Source organism: Sciurus carolinensis, chromosome 1 (genome assembly GCF_902686445.1).
Source record: "Sciurus carolinensis chromosome 1, mSciCar1.2, whole genome shotgun sequence".
NCBI lineage: Eukaryota > Metazoa > Chordata > Mammalia > Rodentia > Sciuridae > Sciurus > Sciurus carolinensis.
The window spans coordinates 38,585,700-38,606,982 of NC_062213.1; the positions used below are offsets into that span (position 1 = coordinate 38,585,700).

Consider the following 21,283-nt stretch of genomic DNA (forward strand, 5'->3'; position numbering starts at 1 on the left):
ACCATTTTTAAATGTATTTCTTATTTAACACATCATTTTTCTTAGCTATTGGTTTTGATTCTTCATATTCTCATAGTGCTAGATTTTTACCCATGTCACTAAAGTCTATTAAACATAATTATCTGAAATTTATATGGATTACTTTTGTTGAAATGCATTTTATTGTAGCAACCTCCAAATGTTATTTTAAGTGATGATACAACATTTGATACTTTCAGCATTGTCTAACTTAAAACATCAGTTGTCCCTTCTACTTTTTCTTTTCTGTTGTTTCTTTATTTTGTGTTTCTCTAAACAAGTACCTCAATCATGATTTCTGAAAAGTATTTCTTTTACATTTCACTCAGGTTTTTTTCGTTGTTTTTTGTCTGTTTGTTTTTTGTTTTTTGTTGTTGTTGTTGTTTTGGTACCAGGGTTTGAACCCAGGGTGCTTAACCACTGAGCCACATCCCCAGTCCTTTGTTTTAATTTTGAGACAGGATCTTACTAAGTTGCTTAATGTCTTGCTAAATTGTTGAGACTGGCTTTGAACTTGTAATCCTCCTGCGTCAGCCTCCCAAGCCACTAGGATTATAGGTGTGTGCCACCACACCCAGCTAGCCATTTAAATTATTGTAATATTTTATAATTTATTAATTAATATATGAAGGAAAAATTGTGGTTTTGTACAAAATCTTGGAAACATAACGTTTATCTATAATAAACTGAAATATTGATTATATATTTTTCTCTCAAGTTAACAGAAACTGGTTAGAACTGAGAGCCAAATTTCGCTCTATATATCCCTTCATTGTGAGCAAATTTTTCTAAATTTGGCCTCTGTCAAATGGGTATACTGTATGTGGACATTTCTCCAAATTTGAAATTGATGATACTATTCCATCATTAATGGAAGACCCCATCAATAATGATGAGAGATTTTTTTCTGGTCCCAGTATTCCTTTTCATCATTCATTTATTTAGCCAGGGTTAGGATTATAATAGAGTCAACATAACTGCATAGGAAGGGAAGAGGTAACAGTGTACTCATTAGTTCCATGGTTGTGCTCATTAGTCAAGACAGCCACTTTCTGAATTCTGTCAAAACAGCAACTTGTTTAGTGTTTAGTAGATTTTAGAGAAATAAACAAGAAAGGCTATATTTTTCTTTGTTTTCATTTTAGCATGGACCTTATGTGCTGGATGGACATTGAGCATTTCCGAAGAATAACGTACAGCGATCAAAATCAAAGGGAGGCAAAATCTATATACATTAAAAACAAATACCTTAATAAAAAGTATTTCTTTGGACCCAACAGTCCAGCTTCTCCATATCAGCAAAACCAGGTATCAACATGTAAACCTGTTTTCTATTTCAAGTATGAAAACCAGTCATTTATTTCTTTTTGCCAACAACCTGAAAGTCTTTTTTTTTTCTTTTTGTTTTGCTTTTATGACATATGCTAAACACTTGATATTTATTTAGGTATTTACAAGTCTCCATAAATTAATGCCTTTAAAATTCATTCAAGTATTACATACTATAAGAATATGGGGCCGGGGAGATAGCTCAGTTGGTAGAGTGCTTGCCTTGTAAGCTCAAGGCCCTGGGTTCGATCCCCAGAACCCAAAAAAAAAAAAGAATATGTTACTAAAAAGTAATTTATAGGTTAAAAATAATTTCTTCATCTAGGTCTATATTAAGGACATTGTTCAGAAATTTGGGGATACAGTTACAGCTTTGTATGTATTGTACTTGAATTTCTCATTAATTCATTCATCAAATATGAGTTCCTTTGAAATACCAGACTGTAGAAGGTGCTCAGGGCAAAATGGTGAACAGGATGGGCAAGGTCCCTGCACATCTCAACAAGCAGGAAAGTGGCCATCCTCGCCTTTAAGCCTAATCTCTCTTTCCTCTTCTTCTCTTAACTGTTTTTACTCCAAACATAATTGATCTTTGAAAACTGTTTACAGTTGTCCCCAGAAACTGTTTTCACTGACCAGGAACATAGGTTTGACCATTTTGTTATGCCAAAGTCCTATGACTTTAATCACAACTCATTAATAACAATAGTGTCATTAGATTTACAGCAAACACACAAACACACACATACATCATGGATTGGGATTCAGCAGTGGGTGTGAGTGCTCATGTAACACTTATGAAGAATGTCTCAATTTTCATACCTTTGGAATATAAAAATTAGGTATTAAAATTTATTTAGTTTTGAAGTTTGTTACTTAAACATCACTACCTAAAGATAAAATATCTAGTATATGATTATGTATTTTAGAAGCTTTAAAGGCTGTATATACTAATGGTACTCATTTATAATATACAAACTCAGATTAATGTTAAATTCATTGAGTTAAAGAAAAATGAAGAGATATTCATGAGTAGAGCAATCCAAACTAAGAAACTGTAGCTTTGGTGGGGATGGAAGAAACAAGTCTTTGGGAGCAAAAGGGAGAAGAAATTCTAGAATTAAGCAACTTTGACAAAAATGTCCTGCTGTTAGTTCCCTGAGATACAAATCTGGGACATATTAGCAAAAGTAGTTGGGTATCTCAGTAAGCACAACTATGAAATAAGCACATGGAAAGCATTTGTTTTTTCTACTTGGCTTGTGCTATAGCGTGAGGGTTCATGGTATCTAATGCTACTGTGTGAACCCTGCATAATACATACAACCTACTGAGAACTTAAAGTGGGTGAAAAAGTCACCCATGACTATCATAGCAAATCCTTGTGCTTCCACAGAATTTCCAGTGACTCTACTTCATTTTCAACATTACATTTTTAATTATGTATTTTATATTTGAGGATGTCCACATTGCATTAAATTTTATAAAGATCATACCAGTCCTAATTTCAGTTATATAGTACTTTGCTATTTGATTAGCAAGGTAATTTTTTATTTTTAATGCAAGAGCAATATTATATTTGATTGTTTATTATTTAATTATTTATTATTAAAAGAGTTCTAAGAAGGATTTCAATATTAGTAATTTATTAATGATTTATTGACATGACTAATCAAAGGAGAACTAAATAAAGAGGTGAATGTTCCAGTCAGCAATCCAGAAATTTTGAATAGTGTGTCCACAGAAATAGATAAGAGAACAGGATAATTTACAGCAGGAAATAGCCATCAGTATGTTGTTGAGGCCAATAATTATGCTAAAGGAAAATTTGGGTCACGAAGAAATTGTTTTTTTAAATGGTGCCACTTATGCAAGTCTGTTATCTGTAAAATATGGCATTTTTCTACACCCTGTGACTTGCTTTCTTCTGAGATATTGTTAAAACAGCCCTATGTCACTACAACTGTTGTCATCCTTCTGTCTCCAACCCGAAGTTTGTTGGTGATGGTATATTTATAATGTCTGAGTCAAGGCTACCTCTTAAATAATTGATGCTTTCATTTTATAATTGAATATATTGAGTTCATGGGGGGAAAAATGCCTGTGCTTGCAATAATAAAATAAAATAAAAACCCCACTCCTGGGGTGGGGGATGTAGTTCAGTGGTAAAGTGCTTGCCTAGTATGCACAAAACCCTGGGTTCAATTCCCTAGCACTGAAAAAAATCCTTCTCCCTGTTTTCTTTACAATATTTCGCGGTAAGCAAAATCATACATCTTGAACAACCACCATATAAACCATAATCCCTTGGTGATATTAAGGGAGATTTCTGTCTTTCCTATATACAGTATAGCCAGAAAACAAAAACTGTGGTACCTGTCAAGTGTCCTGCAAATAGTTTGGAGTGAATGAATGAATGAATGAATGAATCTTAGTGTTATTTTGAAAAGCACAAGTTTGTAGTTACTGTTTCATTTTTATTTTCTTAGATAATGCATTTAAGTGGTGGCTGGGGGAAGATTCTCCATGAGCAGCTTGATGCGCCTGTTCTAATTGAAATTCAGAAGCATGTCCTAAACAGGATAGAAAATGTGTGGTTGCCATTGTTCCTTTCAAGTGAGCAGTTTGCAGCCCGTCAAAAGATAAAGGTATGAAATGTATATATTATTTGAATAGCAATTGAACAGTACCTGTCAAAACCTCACATACATACCTGCTGAGCTGGCCACTGTACTTCTGCGGATAGTGGTTCAAAGACTGGGGTTGCACTTCGCAAATTTTAATCTCAATACTGCCACATGTTAATTATACCACTTTTTAAAAAATGCTTTTAGTTATAGATGGACACAATACCTTTATTTTTTTAATTTATTTTATGTGGTGCCGAGGATCAAACCCAGTGCCTCACACATGCTAGGCAAGCGCTGTATCACTGAGCTACAACCCCAACCCTAATTGTACCACTTTTAAGTTTCACAAATTTAATTTTCTCATTTGAAAATGGAACTAATAATTTATTCATAAGGTGGTTGTGAAAATGAAATGAAATGAATATGTTTAGTTTCTTAATGGCGCTGAGCATACAACAAACATTCAAATGTTATCTATTAATATAGTTGCTATTTTTAATTTTATTAAGTCCCTACATGAATGGGTGAGGTTATACAGACATTCACTGCAATACCATATGGGAGAATAGTTAAGCTACAATAATTTCATACTATGGAAAACTATTCAGATTTCCTTATAAAATAAGATTATAAAAGTGAGATGAAATTATAAACAAGAGATTTCTACATGTACTAATATGAGATTTGTTGTTTATTGGATGAAAGGAGCAGAGCAATATATGGAGAATAGTCCTATTATAGCTACTTCTATCTCTGTCTATTGCTGTATATCTATCTTATCTATCTGTCTATATGTCATCTATCCTTCCATTCAACCTTCTAGCTACCTGTTATGATTTGGATATGAGGTGTCCCCCAAAAGCTCCTCTGTTAATGCAGGAACATTTGGAGGTGAAATGATTGGATTGTGAGAGCCGTAACTCAATCAGTCCATCCTAGTTTGAATGAACTAGATGGGTGGTTACTGTAGGCAGATGGGGCATGGCTGGAGAGGTGGGTCATTTGGGCCATGCCCTAATAGGTGCATCTTCCCTGTGGCCTCTTCCCTCTCCTCTCTGCTCCTGACTGCCTTGAGCTGAGCAGCTTCCCTCTGCCATGCCCTTCCCCCACAATGTGCTGTCTCACCTTAGGCCCAGAGGAAAGGAGTCAGTCATTTATGGACTGAAACCTCTGAAACAGTGAGCTCCAAATAAACTTTCCTACCTCTAAGTTGTTCTCATCAGGTACTGGATCATAGCGATGCAAAGCTAGCACACTGCCTATCTTTTTGCTTATGCTTATGAAAAGCATCTAAAAGGACCTGCCTCCTGGGAGTGGGTTTGAGGAGCAAGAAAGATTTTTACTTTATAAAGTGGGACTTTTTTTGCTTTGTTTTGTTTTCATTTTATACGAACCAAATATTACTTTGATCACTTAAAATGTCATTTACATTCCTAAAAACAGGCAAGACTGATCTTTACAAAAATAGTAGAAGGGTAGGAAAACATGTAATTTTGGACTAAAAGACATATGGCATTAATACTGATCAGGAAGAACCTGAAAAAGCTTTTTCTCTGTATTGTATTCAATTTATTAAACACTTTGAGTTCTACTTATCTGAAAATATCCTTAGATTTTTGAGCAGAGCAACTTAGGGAAAAAGCAGTACATCTGGGAACACAAAATTTATAGTATGGAGAAAAAGAGCCAACTTGTTTCAGGCAAAAAGTTCCTGGAAATAAACTTTGGGAAAACTCAAATCTCTTCATTCCCTTTTCTTCGGGGAAACTCCAGTTCACTATACAAAGCCAAGACAAAGGACATTGACTTACTAATATTATTTATCACATTTTCTCATTATGTTTACCACAGTCATTTTATTGTAACTTGTAGTCATTTCCTGACTTAGCATTCTTTGGGTGGTCAGCAAAATAAACTGATTCTGGCAAGTTTAAGTCAAAGACAAAAAGGAGAGGTGAGAATTTATTATCAAATGGTGCTGGTGCATCTCACAACTTAGGGAAAGAGTTTACTCCCAAGCTTTAGAAAAGATGTAGGTAAGGACAGCCCCAGGAACCCAGCAAGAACTCTCAGATCTTTTTTCCAAGGTGTGGCTATTAAAAAGACTTGTGCCTGGGGATGTAGCTCAATGGTAGAGTTCTTGCCTAGCATGCACAAGACCTTGGTTCAATCCCCAGATTGTGAGAACTCTAATCTAATCAAACAGCTTAGCCCCAGTGGTCCTACTCCTTGTTTCTCTAGATCAGCTCCTGGATCTTTCTGCTATGAGTAGGGAGGTAGGGACACAGAGCACAGATTTGACAGGAACAATTCCCAGAAAGGGAAAATATTATATATAGGTAGTAACCCTAAGAAATACAGTTGTCTCTTAGAATTCATGTAGTACTGATTCCAGGACTCCCTTGGATACCAAAATCTGCTGATGCTCGAGTCCCTCATATAAAATGATGTAGTATTTGCATATAGCCCATTCCTCCGGTAGACTTTAATTCACGTCTAATTACTTTTAAAACATTCTAATGCAATGCAAATATTTTATAAGTAGTTGTCATACTGTATTTTGGGGAATAAAGGAGAAAAGTCTATGCATATTCAGTACATATGTAATTTTTTTCTGAATATTTTTAATCTGAGGTTGGCTGAATTCATGGATGAATAACCCATGGATAGGGAGGACTGACGGTATCTACTGTATTTTTCTCTGTGTTGAGAGTAATTTTTGGACTCTTCTAAAATTAATGGTTGAAAAGTACATGGTTAGAATAGCACAAAAATCTGAGGAGTTAAAATTCTCTCTCCAAACCCAGTTTTTATGTGAGCCAAAATAAAATAATCCTCTGCATTTGGGATAATGTGGTTGGGTGTTATCTCTATTTTGGAGATTCAGGAAACTGTTCTGAGAATGAGTAACTCACCTCAAAACTTGACTACAAGACTTTTATTTCTAATTGTTCCTCTTCCTCCTGCATGGCTCTATCTCTTTTCCAACCTGACCTCTACCTTACTTTTTAAGCTATTAAATTGGTAAATAATTTCAAAACTGGACATAAAGGGGATAAAATGATTGGTTTTGTTTTCAGGTACAGATGAAAGACATAGCAGACGAGCTTTTACTACAGAGGCGTGAAAGGAAAATTGGGATCTGGAAGGCAAGTGATTATTATATTCTTCCTCTTCTAGGTTCTACTCTGTCAAAGTATTATTTTTCCTTCCTCTTCATGTTCAAAGACCCTCATCAAAGACACTGCTTTCTAAACCACAAACTGATTGCTGATAACTGTTCTTACTTAGCAGATGGAATTTTGACAAGAGTGTGACTCTGCCAGAGCTCTGTTCTTAAGAATTCCTGGCCCTGCTCAACCTTAGAAATGTGTCCTTTAACTATGGTGTTTTATTTTGTTTTGTTTTTGCACAAGGCCCTGGGTTTGGTCCCCAGTACTGTTTAAAATACATATGTGTATGTGTGTGTATATGTATATATACAAGCAGAATATATATATATATATATATATACACACACACACACATATATACATATACATATATATATATATATATATATATATATATTCCACTTGTGATGGGTTTTTTGAGATGAGCTGTTCTTTCCAGCATATGGTAGTTTATTTATTATTGAGAGTAGATTATACAAAAAGAATGAGTAGTATGCAGCAGGATCAGCAAGTTTAGATATCTTACATTATCCCCTTTATTTAGAATAAATTTAGCTTTAAAAGAATTAAGATACTACCATTTCAGTAATTATTAAGACCACTATAATGATACCTTACTAGTAATTGCCCATTTTGCCTCTTACAAGCATCATGAACATAATCATCCTTTTGAGCCTACAAGTTTATGTGTATTTATTCTTCTGTAGGTCATGTTAGAAGGCCAAACTAGACCCAGGTGACCCCCTGCAAACCAACAAAGATAAAAATTTATTCAAATGTTAGAGGAGTGCATGTGTCTGTTAGGATGCTCTTTCCTGGATTTCCTCTTGAAATAATCTTTTTAAATGCTTGTTTTTTTCTATTTTTTTTATGTAGAATGAGCTTATATTTTATGTTATTGTGCCTTATATATTACATTATTTTCTATTTAGTTAAATTATGGGTTTTAGTTAAATTACTAAGTTTTAGTATTTTAAGAAGCAGGTCTTAAAACAGTATTTGTTGAGTGGGTTTTAAATAAACATCCCAGTCTAATCCATAGTTGTTCCTATTTATAGGGCTATAATTTTAATGTGGACCAGATGGTAAGGGACTTAAGTTTTTGTCCAGAGACCATGGCATGTTCTTCACTAAAGCAGTGATAGACATCTGTGCACTTTATCTGGGTTAATGGCACCACCACACATCCAGACTGCCTGGAAATGCCTTCACCTCTCAGTTCCAACTCAGATGTCATCCTCAAGCCCTTCTCTATAAAGGCTTCACTTTTCCATGCAGAATTAGTTATTCTTTCCTTTGTGTTCCCATGGCACTTTAGGTAACTCTCTTAAACACTTAGATTGATGATCACATATGATTATTTTCCAAGGAATTTATTTTATGCATTGGCAGTGCATAAATATTTTTCATGTAATTTAATCATTAATATAATTTTTAAGTCCATCTAAAATGGTGCCTTTACAATGATGCTTTCTTGTATGGTTGTACACTAAAATCAACTCTGGGGAACTTCAATAAAATTAAAATCTATTCAACAAATTCAATAAAATCTATTATGTTTTTTAATCTGAAAGGGTAAAGGGGATTAAATATGTGATTTTTAAAATTTTTATTTCATTTATTTGTTTATATGGTGCTGAAGATCGAACTCAGTGCCTCACATGCACTAGGAAAGTGTTCTACCACTGAGCCACACCTCAGCCCTAAATATGTGATCTTAAATGGTCCAAGTAAAAAGAGGAGACATCTTATATTTCAGAATTGTGAAGCTATAAAATAAGCGTAGGTTAAAAATACCCTTAAGCATTACTTAAACACCATGGGTACCTTTGGATTTCATGTTACATGACTCAAATCCTCAGGCAGAGGAATTTTATTATTTAAAAAAGTTACTTTATAAAAAATTACTTACTATTTGTTTTTATAATTATTGATTATTAATCATAATTTATTATTAAAATAATATGAAAATCTGCTTCAAACCAAGAGCTTTCAGGATAAAATTATAGTGAAGCTCTACAGTAAATTTTCTATTTAAATTATAGAATTAATCAATTTATTTTCTTAAATGAGAAACTCTTAAATGTTCAACTGCTTTTACTTTTTAAAAGGCAGGAGAATTATGTAATAGTAAAATAAATAAAGGAGTAATATCTAATCATAACATTAAGTTTATCTTGTTGTGTTTGAGTGCAGAACTCTTACCACCCACCAGCAGGCAGCTTCTCACGGGGTTGCCAAATTGCAATGTTTTCACATTCTCAGTGTAGCCATGTGTCCTAAGTCAACCAATCATTTCTTTTTCTCTCTACCTTAAAAAAAAAAAAAAAAACGATGCCATAAAAATATAAAGGAGACAAGAGAGCAGGGGAGGGGAGTTGTCAAATTCTATTGTATCCGTGACATGAATTTCAATAGTCAAAATTAAAGGAGATAGGAGTTGGTAATTTTAGTCTAATTGGTGACTTTATTACTTTTTAGAACACAGTTCATTTTCTGTATTCTGTTTTGGACAGCCTGTGGAAAGTAAATGGATATCTTCATGGAGTGAAATTATTGCTTTTCGTAAAGCATTGTTGAATCCAGTTACTGCAAGACAGTTTCAACGTTTTGTGGCTCTAAAAGGAGATTTATTGGAAAACGGGGTACTCTTTTGGCAAGAAGTACAAAAATATAAGGTATTGTATTGGGAACTGAGGAAAGCCACTTCTTTTTGAGGAAAAATGCATTAACATATCAGATTCTTAACTGTAACTCTCTGAACAAGATTCGTATAAGATCTCAACTTTGCCATCTTCTTCATCCCAATATTTAAATATTGAGATTATTATTATTCATTGTCTAGATATACTTACTATTAAGTGAAGAGTGAGTCCTAAAATGATAGTATTAGGTTTTTAAGGCATTAACATGCATATGATCATATAATAATTACCTTCCTGAAGAGAATTTTAACTATATTTTTCTATCATATATATCTATCATATTTAACTATATTTTTCTATCATATATATATATATTTTCTATCATATATATATATATTTACCAATTAAATTGGTAAATAATTTCAAAACTGGACATAAAGGGGATTTTATATATATATTTAAAAAGTTTTATTTTAAACTTTATATTTATATTTATATTAAAAATTTTGAGAAGTTTTTTTTCACGTTTCTCAACAATCGTATCAAAATAAGTTTTTTTTTTTTTAGAATTAGAAAGGAGGTAGAGTTTGTTTTTCATAACAGGCAATTTTTGAGTATGGGTGGGCAGAATTATCTTAGAGTTAATATGAACATGAACAAGCCCAACACTGCTGGGACTAGAGGAATGAGGTAAACCTTATAAAACAAGCATTAATAAAACATGGACTCATAGAAGCAACACTTAGTTTTACAACTGCCCTTGGCCTCCATGTTAGTATCTTTTCTGCAGTCCAGCATGAAGGACTTAAGAGTACTTGGCAGTTATATTTTAAAATACACTATAAAATTAGAAATCATGCTGTGGGAATAAGTCCGTTCCTCTTGAGAAGCATCTATCATGTGTCAGATGTGCCAGGCACTGTGCTAGGGTACAGGAATGGAAAGGGGAGAACATGCATTACCTTCCTAGGTGAGGGAGACTTTCATGAAAGAACCAGAGGTTGTTCGATTCTGATCCGGGGTCTGGGTAGATATAGGTGTAGCACAGAGGTAATGCTGGGGTGGTGGGGCAGGGAGATCTCAGCAGGAGTGGTGGTCTTTGCACTGGGTCTTGAGGCAATTTGCCAGTTGGAAGGCACTCCACCTGGCAAAGCCTTCATTGAGCTCATTCTTACATGGCTTACTCCTGCTAAATGTTTACTCTCTGGCAGACATTGTCTTACTGCTTTTTGTGTAATAATGAATTTATTCTTCACAAGAATCCTATGAGTTCAAGGATATTATTTTCACCATTTTACAGATGAGGAAGCTAAAGCACAAAAAAATTAAGAAAGTCCCAACATCACCAGCTAGTTAAGTCACAGAGCAAGAATTTGAAACAAGTCATTCCATTGGGAAATCCTGTGTCCTTAACCACAAAGTAATGCTCTCTCTCAGTAATGATTATGGTAATATTTAAAGAGCTGACTGGAGTAAACTTAATCAAATGTTATTCTGTATTATTAAAAATCAGAAAGAACCAGATGTACAACATCAAGACATTGGTTCCTTAATTATGAAACATCTTCCCAACAGAATACTCTGTACCAGTAAAAATCATGCTGTGGGACAATCACCAATGGTGGAAAAACATGTTTATATCATTGATTTCTTCTAAACTAGCTACTAGAAAGCAGTATGATTTGATCTAAAATGTGTGTGTCCATAGAGAAAATATTAGAAGGACATATTCACTCAACACATATTTATTGAGTCCCTATGAGGGGCCAGGTTACATATCCTAGGGTTCAACCATGATCAAGCTTCTCTCCCCAAAACTCATGATGTCAAGGGAGGTTTAGATAATGGTAGACAAGGCAATAATAAGCGTGTGATTAGGGCAACAGCAGAGGAAGCCCAGGATACTTTGGAAGTAGGTAAGATGGACCTCTCTCTTGGAGTCACTGGAGAACTTACTAGAGGGAAACATACTTAACAAGACTTCAATAATAGGTGACAGTTAACTAAGCCCACTAATATTGGCAAATAATGTATATTTTGTAACATAACAAATGCAGTATAAATATTTTTTTCTGAGGTGATGCTAAATTGAGTAGAAATGCTAACCGTTGTTACAATGTAATGTTTATATTAAGCTTTTTCACACATAACTTATGCCAAACCATATGGAATATTTTACATAACTGATACCAGAATTTTTCTTTCTTTAATACTATGCATAAGACAGCTAATATAATGACTGACGTATACTGGACATTTAATAAATATTAGGTAATTTCTGACCTAGAATTAGAAGTTTCCAAATTTGTTTGCTTTCATCCAATTTAGAAAACAATTTCTGGCTGGACCTAGTGGCACACACCTGTAATTCCTGCAACTCAGAGGCTGAGGCAGGAGGATCAAGGCCAACCTTGGCAATTTAGTGAGACCCTGTCTCAAAATAAAAACTTACAAGGACTGGGGATGTAGCTCAGTGGTAGAGCCCCCTCTAAATTCAATCCCAGTAGTAAAAAAGTAAATTAAAAATAACAATGTCTGTGCCTGAAAAATGCTATAATTCAGACTAAGCTATCTCTTTTTTAAGAAAAAGAAAGAATATCCCTCTATTTATGACTTTAAAACTGGGTCATTTTAAGGTATGGTATTACTTTTATGTTCTTTATGAAGAGGATAATATGATGGGGTAACTGATAAGAAGGTATATACTAAATAACATGCCTTTTCACCACCAGCAGGTCCATTTTCTTCACTAGCCTTTTCTGAGCCCAGGTCAATTTAGTGTAGAAGCATCCTGGCTAGGAAAGCTATTGCATCCACCTATAGCCTGAGTGCCCATTCTGGGTATTCTGCTAGGAGCCTGTGAATATTTCCATCACTAATATTCCATCACTAATATTTCCATCACATACTAATTAACTATCCTGAATTTAAGTAGCATGTTTTCACATTTCTCCTCCAGTAGAGATTGAACCCTTAAGGCAGAGGCTGTAACTGGAGTCTCGGCTCAGTGTCTTGCGTGTAGCAGGCACTGAACAGATAGTTGTAAAATGGGTCACAGTAGGCATTAAAGCTGTTTCTTTGCCTGGAGAAACAAGTGATCTATATTAAATGAAATCTGTACCTACATAAGGTGCACATATCAATCTTAGGTTCCTCAAATCCAAGAGAAAGAAAAGCTATGCTTTATTGTTCTTTATTTTTTTAAGATAGCCTTGACATGTTCTGGTGCCCTCTTAACCTAAAGTTAAAATCAAATACCTACAGACACAGGTCTGTGAAGTGTTCTAGTAATGCATTAATCACATATTCTGCCTTTCCTCCTCCTTGTTTAGGACTTGTGCCATTCCCATTGTGATGAGTCTGTCATCCAGAATAAGATCACAACTATCATCAACTGCTTCATTAATTCTTATATTCCACCAGCTTTGCAAATTGACATTCCAGTAGAGCAAGCCCAAAAGATCATTGAACACAGGAAGGAGTTGGGACCATATGTATTTAGGGAGGCACAGGTAAGAGATCAGGGCATATTTTAAAATACATTGACAATCAAGATATTCTCTTAAAGCCTTTACATTATTCATATTTGGCAGGATTTCAATCCTCTGAGTACTGGGATTTTGAAATATAGTTTAAATAAGTTTGCACATGCCACCTATAAGTTTGCACTAGTTTCTTATATTTATAAGAAACTAGTAAGTCATGTGCTATTTTGTTGATAATATATAGCAAATAAAACTAAATAATACCCTTTGACTTTCCATGGTTACCCTTTTTATTTCTAATTTACTAAAAAAAAAAAAAAAAAAAAAAAAACTCTAGCTAATTCCTCCTTCCTTTCCCACCATTCATATTTCTTTTTAAAGTATCTGCTACCTCAAAAATGTGTAAAATATGTGTGTCCCAAGATTTGTATATTTTTAAAGATTGGAATATTCACATAGCTCATAAAATAAGTGAGAGGAGATTTAAGTATTCAACCAACATAAAGTACACAAACTCATGAAAGGAAAATCATGTCTGTTAACCTGCTCAAGTTACTTCTTTTTAAGATAAATAATAGAAAACATTGACTTGGTGAGCATAATTTATTTGCATTTTGAAAAGCCTTTTAGTGATGTTGTTCTTAAAAAATGATTAAGAAAAATAAATTATAATAGAGGTAATAGGGAAGGCCATGTCATGAATTAAGTGATATGAAACAGAGATTTAGAGTATGCTTGCCCTTGAGCATGGAAAAAGGCCATTATTCCTTAACATTCATTTGTAAGCCAGCTGTGTTCTAAGTCCTCTAAGGAATTGAAAGTGGACTCACAATCCAAAATATGCATTAAAACAGGCAAAAATATAGAGGAATGATTGAGGATGTGCTAGAGAAAACAGGGTGCCAGAATCATAGCATCTGTTAATGAAAAGATCTTAGAGATAACTTGGCCTGTCCTAGGGGTGCTGACAAACCCAGACAGGACTTGCCAGTCTATTTCAAAGACCTTGAACCTGACACCAGAGGCCTGGAGCTGCTGACACTGGCCGGTTCTGGCACACTCTTCAGGAATTGCAGCCAGTGAGCTTTATTGGTGACCTCTAGCCTGTGACTTCTGTCTGATGTCCTAAAATGGAGTCCTAGCAATAGCTTAAATATGGACTTTGAAGCATATGAAAATACAGGATCTTTATTTGGGGGCCTCATCTCTCTGAAGCTGTTTTTCTTTCTGTTTTTCCCAAGGAAGCTCAGAATGGCATACCAGCTAGCCCTACCCAGGTATACAAGCTAGATATCTGGTTGCCATCTTCAAGTCTTCCCTCTCCTTCATTTTTTTACTCCCTTAGCTAATCAATTCCTCCAAAAGTGAGTCCATTTGTCTCCTTGTTGGCTGTCATTCTATCTGCTTTTCTTAAACTGCAACAAGTCTCACATCGATTACTCAAACCCCCTGCCTCTGGGCTCTCTCCAGTCCTTTCTAAAAAAGGACTTTCTAAAAAACAGAGCGCTCTTTCTAAAAAAATGTCTGATCATGTCCCTTCTCTGCTTAAAATGTTTCAGTTGCTCTCCACTGCCCTCAGAATGAAGTCCATATCTTCCATATCTATCTGGCTCCATCTCTTACCACTTCCTGCCATCTCTCCCCTGGTCTTACTGAAATGGCTTTTACTGTCTTTCCTCCTGAGCTTGGTGCAGTATCCTTTTCTCTCCCTGTATTTGTCCCTGTCAGAGCACTTAACCACACTAAGTTATAAGTGACTGTCCTCATATCTGACTTTCCCATTAGGCTGTAAGCTTTTTGAGGACAGGCAATATTCTTACTTACCTTTGTGGCCCAGATGCTTGGCACATTTTTTGACTTCATGGAATAAATGATGTGATGTGATAAGATCTGGCATGACAGTAAAGAATAAGATCAAACTGGAAATGAAAGCAAAGTTGAGCAAAAGGACTGAGTAGTAAATAGACTCTGCTGTTTAGCATTGTTATCAGTGTAGCCTATGCCTACCTCTCATGCCCATGCCCATGCCCAGTGGCTGGAAAATTTCATCACCAGCCAAGTTTTCACTGGTCCTTTGACTCATATTAAAACATTGCTCATCTGCTAGCAGTGAGCAAAGCAGTTCTATAGTTATTAAATTATTTTCTTACCCCACAGTTTGGTTTCTTTTAACATTTAATCTATTAACTGTAGACATTACTCTAAAATCTCAATTGCATCTTTTGGGAATATACTGCTTTTATGCCTTCTATTAAAACACTATGTGCTAATTGGGAGAAGTACAAAAGTTGGTGAATAGGAGTATTTAAGTTCATAGAGCTACTATGATACCAGAACATTGAAAAGGGGATTACCTAATTAAATGAGTGGCAGGTAAATATAAATGAAATTTTCTTCAAAGTCTGCATTTCATTAAATAAAGTATCTCTAGATTTTACAGTCATACTCCCAGAGCCTATAAAACTCAGTGATAAAACCATCCTTTAAAAATTGTAGATAATTTTATAATTATGAATCACATTTGTATATGGAAAAGTGGAACAAATGAAATATGCCAATTCAGGACTCTGATGACCATGCAGCATTTACTTTGTAAAAAAAAAAAAAATTCTCCTTTTCCCTTAAAACGTTGGCGTAGAGCCTAATGGGATGGTTCATTTTTCTTAGGGCATTAGGTAAAGGCCATTCCTAGCCATACGATGTTGGGCTTGATCTGATGTGGCAAGTCCTACCTTCTTGGAAGTAATGTATGCCTCTGGAACTAATGGAAAAGCTTGGCATGGGAATTAGAGCAACTATTCTTATCTCTGTAAATATCACAATTAATCACTTAATGTAAAGTGTCCTTATAGAAAGCATTTGTCTAGGATACCATTCTGCTTTTTAAATGTTACTTTTCTTGCTCTCACATAAAAGAGAGATTATATCATTTAAAAGTTACTCAAGATTTATTCTTAGATCTGCAGCTTTGTTTAAGAGCTTTTCCAGAGGCAAAATGGTATTTCCTTTCTCTAAAAGAAAGAAAAGGGAGTGGGGGGAGTTTCCCTTGATGAACTGAATACTTGGAATACTTGTGTAAAACAGCAGTGTGTAGCAGATCAACTAGTATATGTTTTAAAAGAAAACATAAATTTCTTATTTAAAAAGACCTAATGGATTCTTTATTAATACAATCAATTGGTTAGGGAAACATAAAGAATAAAGTGACTTTTAAGTGTATTTGGTATATTTTTTTTAAAGAAAGACTTCTCATTGGTAATAAAAAACATTGATGATAAGCATGTGCTGAGCTGTTCTATACTAAGAAGTCTGGAGACAATAAGGTGAAGGAAACATGGTGTGTATTAAAGATAGAATAGTTAATCCATTATTATGGTGAATTAGAGTTTAAATTGGTGCATTTATATAAAATTGTAATCTGAGACACTTCGTTTTTTTACACAGATGACGATTTTTGGGGTTCTGTTTAAATTTTGGCGACAATTCTGTGAGTTTAGGAAGAATTTAACTGATGAAAAAATCATGAGTGTGTTAGACAGAAGACAAGAATATAATAAGAAAATGAAATTCTCAATCACAGATGATGAAAAGTTGGGAAAGGTAAGACAAGACTCCTTTGGGATTTAATTGTATTTTGAAAAGGTATGTGATATGTGTGAATTTGTAGAATTTGCACTGAGGAAATATATAGGTAAGTTATGGAATACAGATTTTAGCAGCTTTTAAGTCTTTGTTCAGAGATTTTAGACTTGTTTTTGAATTCCTCAAAATCCATTTCAAATATTGTCTCTTCTATGTCAAGGCTTCCTTAACTCTCCTAGGCAATACAGACAGCTTTCATCTGCTGCAATAATGCTCCTCCTTCTCATAAATTCTGCTTTTTATTGTCCTGTAAGTTTCTGTGTCTGCCATCTTTGATGGATGGAGATCCTCAAAGATAGGATCACAAGTTCAAGGCCACCCTCAGCAACTTAGCAAGACCCTGTCTCAAAATTAAAAAATAAAAATAAAAAGGACTGGGGATATAACTCAGTGGTAAACACCCCTGGGTTCAATCCCCCAGTACAAAAAAGAAAAGAGAGAGAAAGAGCCCATCTGACTATTCATCCATGTTTCATAAGCACATACACCAGTGTCCCGCATAGGCTCATTTGTTAACCATTGTTTACTGAATAAATCAGGGAATGAATAAATGAACAACATATATTGGGGGTGGCACTTTCAATATTAAAATTACAGAGTGATACATTGACTGCAAAATATGTAAATATGAGTCACAAATTGGCCAACCTGGCTCCATTTCTCTAGAAAATATCAGGTGAATTTTTATATTATATATATAGTACACTTAGAAATTGATCTTCTCATCTGTCCATATCTGTTAGCTGGTGGTTAGGTACCAATATGGACAACTGAAAAGCAACCCTCTTGTAGGGTGAATAAACCTAAACAGAAAAAGGAATTCTATTTTTTAATATTCTTTTTTTTAGAGTTGGAGGTCTTGCTCTGTTGCCCAAGCTTGTCTCCAACACCGGGGCTCAGCACACCTCCTGCCTTAGCCTCCTGAGTAGCTAGGAATACAGGTGTGAACCACAGTGTCCAACTGCTTTTAAATACTCTTACTACATATAATAAACATATTGGCATCACTTATTAGTAACAGTAAAATTCGTACCTGTATTTATTTAACATGAAAAATGTAAGGAAAATCAATATAATAGCAAATGTTTATTTAAAATTTTTATTGTCAGTGAATGACTGAGTAATGCTTGGAAAAACAAATAGAGGAAGTCTGTGGGGTTTTTTGTAACATAAAAATGTATGCTTCTGAAAAAAATCAGTTACTTTGCAAAGCATGGGACTTTCTGAAGTAACTGTGAGCATGACTTTTAGCTCTCAACCTCAATATCACCCATCAGCTAATGATAATATTAATTTCAAATGATTTGAAGGGGCTTAGTTAACATGATGTATTTAAAAGGCCCTATGTAAGCTATTGCACTATATAATTGCAAGGTGTTTTTTTTACCATTTGATACAATACAACACAGTAGAGGAGAGTCTCTATAGTCATGCTGCCTGGCTTTGAATCCTGGCCTTACCATTTATTAATTCTGTTATCTTAGGGAAACTACTTCACTTCCTCAAACCTCATTTTTTCAGTAAAATAGAGATAATAATATACTTTACATCACAGAATATGAATGAAAAACATTTGAAGCACAGTGCATGTCATAAAGTAAATATTAGTCACATTAGTACTACAGCAGCAAGTCAGGCATGGTGGTGTGCACCTTAGTCCCAGCTGCTTCGGAGGCTAAGGCAGGAGGATGACCAGAGGTCAGGAAGCCAAGACCAGCCTGAGCAGCACAGGGAGACTGTCTCAAAACCAAAAGCAAATGTAGCAGTAATTTTCCTTCTTTATTACAAAAATAATAATATCAAACATATCTTTCAATATTATTCTTATCAAGTAGTTAAATGGAGCTGGGTAATCTAAAGAAAGTTATAACAGGAGAAAAGGAATCTCATGAAAATAATGTTCATCTAGTTTAATGTCAAGTACATAAAATGAACAGTGTCAAATTCATTAACAAAGGAGCATGTGACTTAACTAAATAAAAATTTTGAACTTTTAAATAGCAAAAATTAGGTTAGAAGACAAATTGGGAGATAAAAGGTATGATATAAGTTGTAAAACCAAATTAAGAAAAAAGGTAAATACTCAATAGAAATTTGGATGAAGAGCATTAACATGCTTGCATTTCACACAAAAAAATACAAATGAATAAAAACATTCAAAGCTATTCAGCTACCCTGTTAACAAAGACATGAAGACTGGCAAAGAAAATAATATTGGCAATACCCAGTGTTGGTTGAGTTTATGAGAAAGAAGCATACAAACTCATCCATTATTAAAGAAAATATAAAATGGCGCTTTTTTCCGAAGGACAGTTTGACAACAAATATTGTTTAAAATGTTCATTTTTTAAAAGTCAGCACACACACTTCTAGAATTTTATTCTAAAGGAGATAATCATAAAAATGCATAAAGGTATATGTTCACAGCATCATTTATAATGACACAAAGTTGAAAATGACCTAAATTTCTAATTTATCTCTGGTACATCCTTTTAATCACCTGTTGAAAATGATGGTACAACTTATTCATTTTATCATTCAACAAATATTGAGTGCATAAGACTCATTGAAAATGGTGATGTAATTTATTCATTTCATCATCCAGCAAATATTTGAGGGTATCCTATGTGACAGATGTTGTTGTTCTACAAGTAAGCATATAATGGTACAAATACAAAGGCCCAGTTTACATTCCAGTTCTCTATTTCTTTACACTGGAACATTTTCACAAAATATTTTACATGAAAAAGCAGATTTTAAAAGAGCACATATATGGGAAAACTGGAAATCCATATGTTGTACAATGAAATTTAACCTGTCTCTCACCCTGCACAAAACTCACATCAAAGTGGATCAAAGACCAAGGAATTAGACCAGAAACCCTGTACCTGCTAGAGGGAAATGTAGGCCCTACACTCAACATGTTGGCTTAGGAACTGACTTCCTTAACAAGACTCCTAAAGCACAAGAAGTAAAATCAAAAATCAATAAATGGGATGGTGCCCTTCAACAGATAAAGTGAATAAAGAAAATGTGGTATATATACACAGTGGAATATTACTCAGCCATAAAGATGAATGAAATTATGGCATTTGCCAGTAATGGATAAAACTAGAGAATATTATGCTCAGTGAAATAAACCAATTCTTTAAAAAAAAGGGGGTGGAATGTTCTCTCTGATACACAGATGCTAACACACAATAAAGGGTGGGGAGAGGGAAGAAGTTCTTTGGATTAGACAAAGGGGAATGAAGGGAAGGGAGGGAGGATGGGAATAGGTAAGACAGTAGAATGAATCAGACATAACTTTCCTATGTTCATATATGAATACACAACCAGTGAAACTCCACATCATGTACAACCACAAGAATGGGAAGTTATACTTCATAATATGTCAAAATACATTCTACTGTCATGTATAACTTTAAGAAAATGAAATGTAGTGGAACATCATGTAAAATTTGTAGATGCAAATTAAAATTCAGGATCAATGCTTTAGTTCTTTTCCATAAACACCTATTGTATTTGGCAAACTTGGTGTTTAGCAAACGTTGCTCTGGATGCTGTTTGCAATTACAAGACTTGTTCTGTCTTCTCAAAAAAAAAAAAAAAAGGAATGGCATCAAATTATAAAGCTTCTTCAAGAAGCATGAAGAGAGAGCCTGTAGAATGGGAGAAAATCTTTGTCACCTGTTCCTAAGATAGGGCATTAATATCTAGGATATACAACAAACTCAAAAAACTTAACACCAAAAAAACAACTCAATCAATAAATGGGCAAATGAACTAAACAGACAGTTCTCAGATGAAGAAATCCAACTGTCAACAAATATATGCAAAAATGTTCAACGTCTCTAGCAATTAGAGAAATGCAAATTAAAACTGCACTGAGATTTCATCTTACTCCAGTCAAAATGGAAATTATCAAGAATACAAGTAACAATTAATTTTGGTGAGGATGTTGGGGAAAAGGTACACTCACACATTGCTGGTGGGACTGCAAATTGGCACAGCCACTCTGGAAAGCAGTATAGAGATTCCTGAAAAACTAGGAATAGAACCACCATTTGACCCAGTTACCCACCCCTCAATACATACCCAAAGGTGTTAAGTCAGCATGCTGCAGTGATATAGCCACATCAATATTTATTGTAGCTCAGTTCACAATAGCTAAACTATGGAACCAACCTAGATGCCCTTCAACAGATGAATGGATAAAGGAACTGTGATATGTATACACAATTGAATATTACTCAACCTTAAGGAAGAATAACTTTATGACATTTGCTGGTAAATGGGTGACTCTGGAGACTATAATGCTGAGTGAAATAAGCCAGTCCCCCAAACAAAAGGTTAAATGT

At 34.5% G+C, this 21,283-nt stretch overlaps 1 protein-coding gene across 4 annotated transcripts in view; it reads left to right on the forward strand.

Moving 5' to 3' along the window:
• The window catches only part of Rgs22 (regulator of G protein signaling 22), a 122,334-nt gene that overhangs the window by 93,833 nt on the left and 7,218 nt on the right, over window positions 1–21,283 (forward strand). For all 4 annotated transcript variants that reach the window (XM_047523997.1, XM_047524002.1, XM_047524009.1 and 1 more), the window contains 6 exons: window positions 1,164–1,326; window positions 3,837–3,995; window positions 7,058–7,126; window positions 9,667–9,828; window positions 13,128–13,307; window positions 16,725–16,880. In XM_047523997.1, coding sequence (XP_047379953.1) covers window positions 1,164–1,326; window positions 3,837–3,995; window positions 7,058–7,126; window positions 9,667–9,828; window positions 13,128–13,307; window positions 16,725–16,880 — 889 coding nt within the window. The remainder of the gene's footprint in view (window positions 1–1,163; window positions 1,327–3,836; window positions 3,996–7,057; window positions 7,127–9,666; window positions 9,829–13,127; window positions 13,308–16,724; window positions 16,881–21,283) is intronic.